The sequence below is a fragment of the Python bivittatus genome, unplaced genomic scaffold (genome assembly GCF_059951505.1).
Source record: "Python bivittatus isolate LINGU-HERP-01145 unplaced genomic scaffold, Pbiv_v1 ctg000470_np1212, whole genome shotgun sequence".
Classification (NCBI taxonomy): domain Eukaryota; kingdom Metazoa; phylum Chordata; class Lepidosauria; order Squamata; family Pythonidae; genus Python; species Python bivittatus.
This window is the reverse complement of record NW_028277065.1, coordinates 604,909-617,332: the sequence shown is the minus strand read 5'-3', so window position 1 is coordinate 617,332 and position 12,424 is coordinate 604,909. Positions and strand designations below refer to the sequence as shown.

At 36.2% G+C, this 12,424-nt stretch overlaps 2 protein-coding genes across 2 annotated transcripts; both read left to right on the top strand.

Annotated features, from left to right (window-relative positions):
• The first annotated feature begins 4,122 nt into the window (after positions 1–4,122).
• Positions 4,123–5,073, top strand: LOC112542780 (olfactory receptor 14J1-like). The gene has a single exon (XM_088142908.1). It carries the CDS (start codon positions 4,123–4,125, stop codon positions 5,071–5,073), a length of 951 nt encoding a protein of 316 aa, XP_087999034.1.
• A 5,371-nt stretch (positions 5,074–10,444) lies between these two features.
• On the top strand, positions 10,445–11,440 carry LOC112542779 (olfactory receptor 14A16-like). The gene has a single exon (XM_088142906.1). It carries the CDS (start codon positions 10,445–10,447, stop codon positions 11,438–11,440), a length of 996 nt encoding a protein of 331 aa, XP_087999032.1.
• Positions 11,441–12,424: the final 984 nt, after the last annotated feature.

Genomic DNA, 12,424 nt, shown 5'->3' with positions numbered 1-12,424 from the left:
GAATATTATCAGAATACAGATGACACTTAACCTTATGCTAATGAAATACTTTAGCCAGGTCAGGAAGATGCAGATGTTAAACAAAAGTGAGAGTTGATCCCTATGGCTCCCTCCAAGGCAGAGGTGTAGGGTTAGACTTCTGTCTCCCATATCAACATTGATTGGCACTGGCCTCCAAGAAAGGAGAATCACTGTAAAACTGTGTGCTCCACTTCTAACGCCCTAAGCTGGGCCAGAAGAATATCATTATTGAGGATATTGAAGGCCATCAAAAGATCAAAAAGGGCTGGGATAGGTATACCACCCCCATTGAAGCCCACCAAAGGTTATCCACAAGTGTGATCAAGATTATACTATAATCCATCCTGAAACCTGAATAAAACAGGACACTCATGTGCCATTATTTCCCCCCTTGCACATTTGCATGCCTTAAATGTAAGCTGACAAGTTTCATATGGATAAACATTAGGTTGAAGGAGATCCAAAGTTATGTTAGCTAATCTTTCGGCATTTATTTCTTCTTCTCTAAGGATGGCTGAAGTGAGATAGGGAGAAAGGGTTCCTTACCGTTTAGTAGAGTTTGTATGTCACACAAATGTGCAAAGAGGTGGAGCTTGGATTGTGCTAACATGATCACCATCTTGCCTATTTGGATACTCGGCCCCTCCCCAAATGCCTCTGACCCCAGTTGTCAGCAACAGGGCTGGATATCCTTGCCAACTGTGGGACACTAGCTTAAAAATGAAGAAAAATATCTGCTAAAGTGTGTTGTTTTATGAAAACTTGTCATATCTGCAAAACAGATCCCTTAGTTTACCACAAATGATCTAGGAAAAGTTACCATAACAATGAAGTGCCTTGTTCCTTATACAACAATAATATCATAGGAGAGTCATCAGAAGGAAATACTTTTTTTTAGTTACGAAAGTAATCATCTAAAATATGTAAAAGAAAAATTAATAAGCCTCAAATGTTTTGGAACATAGTATTTTGGATGATGAAACAAAAATGGAAGTGCTCAGCCACAACAAAACAAAATACATTTGAAGAAAAAAGTGAAAAGCAGTTGAAGAAAAGAATGCTTAGCCAACCATTATGCACAAGGATGGCTCTATTAAGCTTTGAGGCTGAGAAGTTCTAAGATGGATGTGCTGAAGTCTTGTGGTATCATTTGTCCATCTGATGTAAACATCAGGGCACTGAAAGTATAGCATTGTGTACTTGATCATTTAGTGGTCAGATTTCCACTCTTCCATAAGGTAAAGGTCAACAAACGTAACAATATAAATTAATCATCTCAGGTTGCAATCATATCTCTGACACAACCGAATCCAAGCACTACCAAAGCAGCTGGCATTACAACTTCAATATACTCACTTCTGAAGAACAAGATGACATAGTAGCTATTTGCTTTTGATCATTCTCAGGAGATTGAGAATTACAGAAGGAAAAACAAAATTAAAGAGTAAATAGGTTTTCTTTTGCTGTGTGACTCTCTTCTGTTGAATCCTGCTGGTTAATTATTTGGGACAACTAAATTAAATCCTTGTTGAATATGTAAACTCCCCAGGGACACTAAAAAGATGTTAGATATTCTTTCCTCTTTGGTGAAAATCTCTTCATCGGATAAATTTTAACGACATCAGGTATGACTGAGGAATACTTAATGCTAGAAGCCAAATTTGCATCAGAAGCCAAAGAAATACGTGAAGGCAAATTTTAAGCCATCGCTATAGCTAAATATTTAGTAAGTAATAAAGTTGTTTCTTACTTCCTCAGGGAAACTGATATGAATGTCAATTGTCTAAATAAAGGTTTGTTACATTATTTGCACTCTCATTGCTTGTATAGATAGAACTGTTAGAAATCTCAAACCATTTAACCATATGGATGCACACACACATGCATACAACATGTTTAAATCAACACAAACAGCAAAAGGAAAACACAAACCTGAACATAAAAAACAAAAGGATTCAACCATAATAAAATATTAATTTCTCTGAGTAAATCAATTTTATGGCAGTCCCTCTGGTATGAATATTCAGTAGAAGAAAAGTAGAACAGTCTCACTTTTTTAGTGTTTTACACACACACACACACACACACATATACACACACATACACATTGTAATGGCAAAGACAGATGAACAAAATTTGATTTAATTGTTCTTTTGAAGTACCTTTTTAAAAACTAAATGTAGTTCCCATGTACACTTATGTTTACTCTCACAGAGTAAGATACCTGTTGAAAATTCTTTTATGCAATTTCAGAGTTGCAATTAATTGCACACATATATTTAAAATATATTACTAGAAGATAGATATGAGAGAGAGAGAGAGAGAGAGAGAGATAGAGATAGAGAGAGATGTTGCTGACAAATTTGGATAAAGGTGAGTATTGAAGGACAATTGCATTTCAGGTGACCTACTGTTTCTGCAAAAGCAAGTTATTTACCTTGTTAAGAAATCTAAAATAAGTGAATATATTTTTCCATCTCCAGTTTCAGATCAATATCTAAATGCAATGGCAGCGTGAGATGTATCACTTCTAATATTGTTATATCAAACTTCCTATCACAAGATGGGCAACTAGAGGTTGATTTACATATGATTGTGAGGAAGGTGGGATCCTATAAATTAATTTATTGATTGGCCACACTATTATGAACATTTCAATCCTCAAATATTTGGAATATCGTTTTGCAACTGATCATCATTTTACAGGTGAAAGTCCAAAATCCATTATGCATTGAAAAGAAAGCTGAGTGAAACACACACATTCTCCTGTTCTTCTGAAATGGGAATATGCAGACTTATGTGAACTTCATTAATTCTTCTTTTTACCTTTAAATTAATTAATAAGTATCCAAGTCCTTTTTACAAGTTCTGTTCATCAAAACCATTTTTCTATGTATTTAGCTTTTTAAATTTATGCTTAATATCATTTCAATCATTTTTGAAAAATACATTGTTCCTTTTAAAAAGCTATTTGAGCCACATTATGGAAATTAAGAGATGTTGGTGATACTGGTATAACTTTGCAGGGGTTGATTTTGGACAACTGCAGGTCAAACCATTTCAGGGAAAGGGAACAAAGACCCACAATGTTCTTATTCCATTCATTCATTCATTCATTCATTCATTCATTCATTCATTCATTCATTGTATTTATGTAGCCACCCATCTCAGAAGACGTGCCTCTGGGCAGCGTACAGTAAAAAACAAACCATAAAATAAGTAATATTAAAAACATTCTACAAATTAAAAAAAACCACATTCATTAGTATTTACTATTAACAGATTAGCACAGACAAATTGATTAGCAGAGTTACTTTGTGTGAGATGGGTGGCTGTGTAAATATGACAAATAAATAAATAAATAAATAAATAAATAAATAAATAAATAAATAAATAGGTCTTATTGGTAATGCAAACACCTCATTAATTCACCATAATGTTCTTTCCCTTTCTCCATCACGTCCTTTCAATTTTACTTCTGTTACAGTCTGAATGTTTTTACACTGGAGTGCATTTTGAAAAGGATAATAGTAAGCCAAGTTCCAGAGACCTAGAGGTAACATGGTTTTCTTGTTTTAAACTAGTAGGTAGCCCTGAATATGTCACCTTAGAATTACAGTAAAAGTAAAGACAGAACGATGTAGTTTCTCAAAGCACAAGTAACAAAATAGTAATTTCAAATTCACCGACTGAAATCTGGATGAGGAGCTGGGCTGATAGTCCATTTTGTAAAACTAAGGAGGTAAAATCAAATATTTGGCAGACTTTCATTTACTGGAGTACTGGTGTAAAAAAATTCAATTCAAATCCTGATTTGCATGCTCATGAATTACTGAGGAATGGGAAGCAATATTAGGATTCAACTGAATGGTGCTATGCTAGGACCAGTCATAAGCACTGGTCTGATGGAATAAAGCTAAAATATTCCATAGAAAAGATGAGACTTTTACCTCATTTCTAATGTGAAAATCAATGTCAGCATACAGGATACTGAATAGGATTTTGCTTATTCCAATTAAATTCATGAAATTCTTGAAACAGGCAATAAAATAGTTGTACCTCTCCATTTTTTCAGAGACATCCTGCACTGTACTATAAAACATGGAGAACCAATCTACGATCTCTGATTTTCTGCTCTTTGACTTCTCAGAAATACGAGAAATACAGATGTTATACTTCTTTGTTTTCATGGTGTTGTATTTGGCGATTCTGACAGGGAACCTCATCATCATCTTTGCAATAATTTTCAACCATCACCTACATACTCCCATGTACCTCTTTTTGTTCAGCTTGGCCATACAAGACCTTATGAGTGCTTCAGTCACTGTCCCGAAATCCATGGCCAATATGCTCATGAACACAAGACACATTTCTTATCTTGGATGTGCATGTCAAGTTTTCTTTTTTGTCTTCTTTCTGGGATCTGACTTTTGGGTCCTCACAGTCATGGCATATGATCGCTATGTTGCCATTTGCAAACCGTTACACTATGAAGAAATAATGAACAAACAATCATGTATTTATATGATACTTGTTGTATGGGTTAGCAGCCTTCTTAATGGATTATTGCACACTTCCTTTATCTTTTCAACCCCTTTTTGTTCAAACATCATCGATCAGTTCTTCTGTGAAATCCCACAGCTACTGAAACTCACCTGTACAGGCTTAAACCAAAATGAAATCAACCTAATTGTGGTCATGTGTGTCTTAGGCATAGGTTGTTTTTTCTTTATCCTGATTTCTTATGTGTCTATTTTCACTGCTGTGCTGAAAATTCGCTCCTTGAAAGGAAGGAAAAAAGCAGTTTCTACTTGTCTACCCCATCTTATTGTGGTTTCCATGTTTTTATCATCTGGAGTTTTTGCTTATCTGAGGCCCCCCTCCACTTCACTGGACTTAATCTCAACGGTATTATATTCTATTGTCCCACCTCTTTTGAATCCTATCATCTATAGTATGCGAAATAAGGACATCAAGGTTGCCTTGTCCAAACGGTTAAATATGGGGAAATTGTCCAAGAAAATACCAAGCATCAAATGTGTATCTGGATAAAAAACTTCATATGCTCCAATCATAAGATCATTCATAAAACTAGACTGTATTCTTCATTACCTGGGCAATGAAACTAATGTAACAGTAAGCTGACAAGTGTCATATTGATAAATGTTAGAATGAAAGAGACTCACAGTATGTGATGGAATGGAATTATGAAGGCCAAACTCAGGGAGGAAAACATGCTCTTTCATCTCCTGTGGGGCGAGGGAGAGATAAGAGGATGAGGCTGGCATCTCCTTGAGGAATTCACACTGTTGTGACTGGCTGACTTTAGGAACTGGGGTTTCAGTCTGGGAAGATTCTTGCTAGAGGTTGTAGCTAATAAACATTGCTGAACCATCTACATGGTCTCCTGGAGTTCCTTGGGCTAGGCCTAACATCAATCATCTCTCCCTCGTCCCTCAGGAGACGAGAGAGCATGTTTTCCTCCCTGAGTTTGGCCTTCATAATTCCATTCCATCACACAGTATCAGGGAAAGTTGTTCAGTGAATAGCACAACATGCATATTCTTGTCTCCCCTCAGAAGTGAGACAGGGTTGCCCATTTAGTAATTTAAGGGAAAAGTCCAGGGGACTATAGGATTAGAATGGGAAATTCAAATAATATCCCAGTATGTGATGAGGGGAAATCAGTTCTTTTCCTGTAAAAACAACCCTAAATGCATGAGTTTATAAACTCATCAGTAGCTGAGGTAAACTTTAATTTCACTTTACTTTAGGGTGGCAGAAGCAAAAGGTGGCTAGCTCAGTTCCAGTTGAGCTACATCATGCCTAGCTTTTGGAAAATCTTTCTCCCCCTGATCTGGGAGTCTATACTTCATTCTCCTCCTACATTCTAGGAATAATGAATCTCTACCACTCAAAATTTTATTGAACTAGAAATCCAAGCATTCTTTACATCAGGCATGATTTTGGACACCCTTAACCTACTGTAGTGGAAATAAAAGTTAATCTCTCTTTCTTTACTGGGTATCATTGTTATTCTCTGCCTTCCTGGTTCTCTGTGCCTCTTTCTTTTTCCTCTCATCACTGACATATCCCCAATTTCTGACCCGTGTTAGAGGCTTTTGTGAATTGAGATAATTTAGCAGAAAGGAAGGGAGGGAAAGACCAGTTGTCTGGTTGGATTTGTTTTGATTAATCTTTTTTAAAAAATAATTTTCTTGTGATAATAATAAAGCCATTTTGAAACCATTAAAAGTGATATTTATCACACTGTTATTGTGGAAACAATGGGACAAGAGAGAAAGTGTTAATGCAAGGTAGAAACCAAGAAAAATAAAATCATTTGCCATTTAAAGAATGGTAACTTGAAGAAAATGTCCAATCTGATATACTTGTACTTAGAATTATGAGTGTCAGAAAGATTAGTCTTCTTTAAAGAACTACCAATTTTCATCATCAGTATGACTCTTAAGAAAATGTGACATCCCAAGATTAGATATAAAACAAGAATTTGGAGGAATCCACCTCAAAACATAAGCTCTTTGCAAAGTTCCGCATCTAGCCATAACATTTTAGGCAAAGGATTTGGGGTGGTGGTGAGGGAACTGGTTGAGCACCACCCATAAGTGCAAGCAATGAATAAATAAGCCAACCCACTCAATAGCTCAGGCTGTACAGTTCAAATATTTTTACAAACTGATTCACTCTAGGACTGTAAGAGTGGCAGATGGGATCACATTTCTCGTGTTTGTCAAATTAGAAAGATTTTCAATATCATTTCAAAAAATGTCTCTTAAATTTGATAGCTCTGGGCTGGTTAACACACCTGCCAGTCACACTGAATAAGCCACAGTTTACATCAGTTGCTTTGAAGCCAAAAGCAACTGGGCTGAGATAATCTAAGGGAACACACTGATACCTCCAACACCAAGTCCTATAGTAATATTCAGTGGTATGATACACAATCTATTGCTGATCTGCTCAGCACTATGGTACTCAGGTTGTCTCCTGAAACAGCATATCTGTTGCAACTTGTAAGTTTGCACATTGGCAGGCAGCCCTGAGCACTTGCAAGGTGACTATGCTGCAACACCGGCCAGATGCTTTATTATCCTTGAGGATGAGAAAGATCAGGGTCACTCCTACTGGATAAGTTCAAGACAAGAAAGCTGACTGGCTATAATTCCAGAACAGTGATTGACAGACCAGGATTGTCTGAGCACTGTCCCCTTACAAATAGTAGAGAAACATTGAGTACAGTGGAAGATGGTCCATTAGTCTTGAGTCATTTAAAATAGTTTATTTCTCCACTTTTCCATTGGGGAAAACCAGATGACACAAGAAGACTTCTCAGCACTATGATTATACCTGCCTGCCCTATTCATAATTGTCCTCAGTCAGAAATAGATAGTTTAACTGCAGATGTGTTGATGGATCCTGAAAAGGGCACTTCCTCTCCCCTGTGAATGTTAGTAAGGTGGCAATAGTTAGTAGTACTTGTTCTTGCATAATACAGAAGAAAGTCTTTGCTTTTAATTGGGATGCCATGTACAGGACAGTGGAACATATCCTAGAAAGCTGTAAATATGGAACCGAAGCTTCAATAACCCTGAAATACTGGTGATGGCAAACAAAGACCGACTCCCTGCAAAAGCCCTAACATCCTTGATGAAGTCCACAAATAAACACTGATGTGATTCTATATGCCTGGATACAAGCCTGATTAAATTCTGCAAGTCTGTACTTAGCTTTAGCGTTTGACATGCTACTACAGGATGCAATGTGTCAACATGTAATCAATAATGGGTTGAGATCCCTTTTTGGATCTCTTTCTTTCCCATTTCTGTACCCACTATCAAGTTAGTGGAATCCTTGTAGGGCTTTAGGCTCCAATCCACACATTTTGAATGGCTTCACTTACTCCTATGAGCCCAGAGACATTGAACATATTTTCAATGAGTTTAGGGTCTCCGCAAACACTAACTGGTACTGGCATGTGGATAGCCAAAGTCAGGGATCCTCTTTCAAGTATATTATGTGGGAGAGATACCAAAGTTTAATGCACAAAGCAATTTATTACAAGTGTGAAATATTCCATTTCATGCCCTGTAGGCCTTCTGGCTGTAATTAAGCCCTTCTTATATCTTAAAATATGAGCACTCAAAAGTTGGAATTTGACTTCAGGCTTATGATGCACATGGCTCTGGATGAAATGCAACTTTGTATGAACCAGATTTAAACAGGACTCCAAAGCCTGAGCAGAGTGATGGTGTAAATGCCCTCCCAATGACATCTTACCTAACTACAGAAAATAGAGTTTGGGACCCTTTGCCTTGTTCCTAAAGAAAGATCTACAATCTCTGTTTGCTTTGCAGTTCTTAGCAGCCAAGAAGGCAAGAATGCAACAAAATAAATATGAAATAATCACCAGGATGATACGCAGCATCATGCTAACCCTCCTTCTGCTTGGCTTCTGTCACAAGCGGTAAGACTGGGTGTAGCATTCCACTAGCAACAATGACTGCAAGCTTTGACGATTTGCAATGGTTCTTTCTACTGTAGGTTCTAACAAAATGAATCCCAGAACAGAATTTAAAACCTGGGTGGAGAATGTATATCAATGGCAAATAGCAAAGATTATCATGAATGGAACATTCTCCACAAAGTTTCAAGTAGATAATGGTACAAAGCAACAATTTCCACTTTCTCCCATCATTCATCTCAACTTGCAATTGTATTTCTCATTGTATCTCCCATGCCACCAAAAGCCCTTTGCATTAAAGGCTGGACATTCTCAAGGCAGAGAAAGAGTATGGCATGACTTCTCTTGGTTCTCCATCATTCTCTTGTAAGTACACACAGAAACTATATCTTTATTATAAAAACAAAAATACAATTAAAGAATTAATGTTTGTTTTTTGTCTCTGTTTTGCTCGGGTTGAATCCTGAGTTTAAGTGCTGTGGGAGAAGCAAACTAAGCTCTTGTGGGGCAAGTAGAAATCACCAGGGATCACAGAGTTTTTATTAATAACGCCTTCCAGTTTGGTGAAAATTATTTCATTGTCTGAAAGATCACAACAATATCAGGTATGACTGGGAGAATGTGTAATGTTGGAAGCCCAAAGGGGTTGGGTTGGATGTGCTGAGTTAGGGATTCATTAACCTCTTTCTCAATTCCTTAGACAAACTGGCTCAAATGTCAGCTCTTTAAATACATACTGAGAAGTGATTTTTTGCAACACTCTGTATTGTATCTCTTCTATAGCAAGAAAAAGAGAATTATTGAAGATTTCAAATGAAAATGCATATATGAAATTGTTATATACATACAAGCAGCAAAGGAAAATACAACTGCTTTGTTGAGGCTATTTGTTCAGACACAGAATCCATAAACAAGAAGGTAAATAAACCATTAATCTATTTTTACAGATTGGGATCCTCAATTTCTCATTTTAATATTCCCCATTTTATTTATTGCATTTTTCACTCATTTTTAAATTACAAATTGCCATAATTTAACTCCCAAATGTTGAGTTGTCAGTGCTAATTAAAGCTAACACTTATAGACAATATTATATTGTATTAAAGTGTTTATTGTCATTGAAAGAAGACATTAAATAAAACTGTCATAATGAACAAAATAGGCAATTCAAAATGTGATTCTATTGCTCTGTCAAAATACCTTTTTCTAAATACATTTAGCATCTATACTTGTGCTTACCTTCAGAATAAAAAGTTACTTTTTAAAAAATTAAATGAAATTAGGAGGCTTTTCAATATGCTTTCAAAAGATTGAATTATTCCTCAAGTTAATTTACATTTTATTTATGGCCAGAAGTTCCAAGCAGGCAGATAAGAATGTTTTCTTGTTTTAAAATTAGCAATGCAGTGAACATCTGGAAACTTGAAAATATTGGAAACATTAAATGAAGTAAATAAAAATATATATTTCTTCATTCATAACACAATCAAAATGGCTGTTCCAAATTCACCTACTGAAGTTTGCAAGGGGGCTGGATTAAAAGTTCCATCTCTTAAAACTGCGGAGATAAGAACAGTAATTTGATAAACTTACTTTTACTGAAGCTGTACTTTTTTTTTTTTTTTAATCAGTTTAGGGACTTTACGTTCATGGCCATAGATCAATAGACATGGGAAGCAAAGTTAGAATTAGTGTGAATGGTGCTATCTCCAATCAATGGTCACTTGTCTGATCTTTGAAACATAGCTGAATATATTCAATTGCAAAACTGAGGCTCTCATCAGAGGTTCTAATGACAAAGTTGATATCAAGATATTGGCTACTGAATAGGCTCTCACTTATAGAATTGCACTCATGAACATTCATTAAACAGGCTGCATTCAGAATAATTGTACTACTGTTCTTCTCTCTCCAGAGACATCCTTTACGGTATTATAAAATATGGGTAATCATTCAAGAGTCTCCGATTTTCTGCTCTTTGAGTTCTCAGAAATACGAGAAATACAGATGTTATACTTCTTTGCTTTCATGGTGTTGTATCTGGCAATTCTAATAGGGAACCTCCTCATCGTCTCTGCAATAACGTTCAACCATCACCTGCATACTCCCATGTACCTATTTTTGTTGAACTTGGCCATACAAGACCTTGGTACCACTTCAGTCATTGTCCCTAAATCTATGGCCAATTTGGTCATGAACACAAGACACATTTCTTATTTGGGATGTGTTTCTCAAGTCTTCCTTCTTGTCTTCTTTCTGGGATCTGATATTTGGATCCTCACAGTCATGGCATATGATCGCTATGTTGCTATTTGCAAACCATTACACTATGAAAGAATAATGAACAAACAATTCTGTTTTTACATGATTCTTGCTGTATGGGTCAGCAACCTTCTTAATGGATTGCTGCATACCTGTTTTACATTTGGAATGTCTTTTTGTTCCAACATCATCAATCAGTTTTTCTGTGACATTCCACAGCTACTTCAACTCACCTGTACAGGCTTAAACCAAAATGAAATCAAACTAATAGTGTTTGTTTGTGTTTTAGGAGTTGCTTGTTTTTCCTTTATTCTTTTTACTTATGTGTCCATTTTCACTGCTGTGCTGAAAATTCGCTCCTTGGAAGGAAGGAAAAAAGCAGTTTCTACTTGCTTACCCCATCTTATTGTTGTTTCCATGTTCCTGTTATCTGCATTCATTGCTCATCTGGAGCCTCCTTCCAGTAATTTGAATTTAGCATCAACTGTAATGTATTCCCTTATCCCACCTCTTTTGAATCCCATCATCTATAGTATGAGAAACAACAGCATCAAGCTTGCCCTGTCAAAATTATTAAATATGGGCAACTCTTTGAAAAAAACTGTTCTGCTTTTTTCTTTTGTAAGTATATCCTGTGTAATTATATCTATGGCTCCCTTAGTTCCAGGCATATGATCTTAAGTGAAATTTGCTTCTATTTCTGCATGCCCAGTCAACTTAAATGTGAATTTACAAAATCCTGCAGGTACCATGGGTCTCATTTTGATAATTACTGGGATGAATGAATCTCACAAAAGCTAAGAGGAATTATCTTTGTCAATTCCCACTCAGTTGTAAGGATTTTGGGGAAAAACTTTTCTTCCTTGTCTGCAGAAATATTTATGCCATTTTATCTAATCCAGGGAGAGAGAAGCTGTTGCCCTCTAGATGCTGTTGAACTAGCATGCTCATGATTCATCATTTGGGATTATGATTCAGCAACATCAAGAGCACTGTAGGTGATTCATTTCTGGGACAGACAAAACTGAATCTGCTCTTTGGTATAATTGCCTCCTTTGGGCTATTTTGAAACATAAATTCCAAAATCGTTATCTGGCCACACTGCTGACCACTGAGTTTGCTTTGCAATGAAAGCTGGTGTGATTACATACCATAATAGACAACAGTCATGTAAAGTTATATGCGGAATCCTTGTTTATCCTGCATTGCCATTTTGGGCATTTCTACATTTATATATCTAATCCAGGTAAACATCCAGACTTTATGAAGTTCATGAAAATTTGCCATCAGATGGAAAATATCTTTAAAAGTTATCAAACTTAATCTATAGTATGGATAAATGGTTCAGTCTATTAACCCTGAGTTAAATTCTTCTAAATTTTAATATTTTAAAATATGTTTTTCCATCACCCTACACAATAACTTTTGTGGTGCATATAAAAATACTACTCAAAGACAGACTGTGGACCTTCACCTGTCAAATAGGATCCAAAGAACAGAATAAACGTGCATTGGGAGGGCTGTGGAAAACAGGCTGATAGACTACCAGCTTTCTGAGAGATTTATGGGGGTTCTCTGTAGAACTGTGATCATTCCAAGAATTAAGCCCTCCCCTTGCACATGCATCAGAAAGAGATGTAGCACACACATGAACTAGCC

Excerpts from the sequence above, each read along its gene's own strand:
- LOC112542780 (XM_088142908.1), top strand. The coding sequence starts at position 4,123 with ATGGAGAACCAATCTACGATCTCTGATTTTCTGCTCTTTGACTTCTCA.
- LOC112542779 (XM_088142906.1), top strand. The coding sequence starts at position 10,445 with ATGGGTAATCATTCAAGAGTCTCCGATTTTCTGCTCTTTGAGTTCTCA.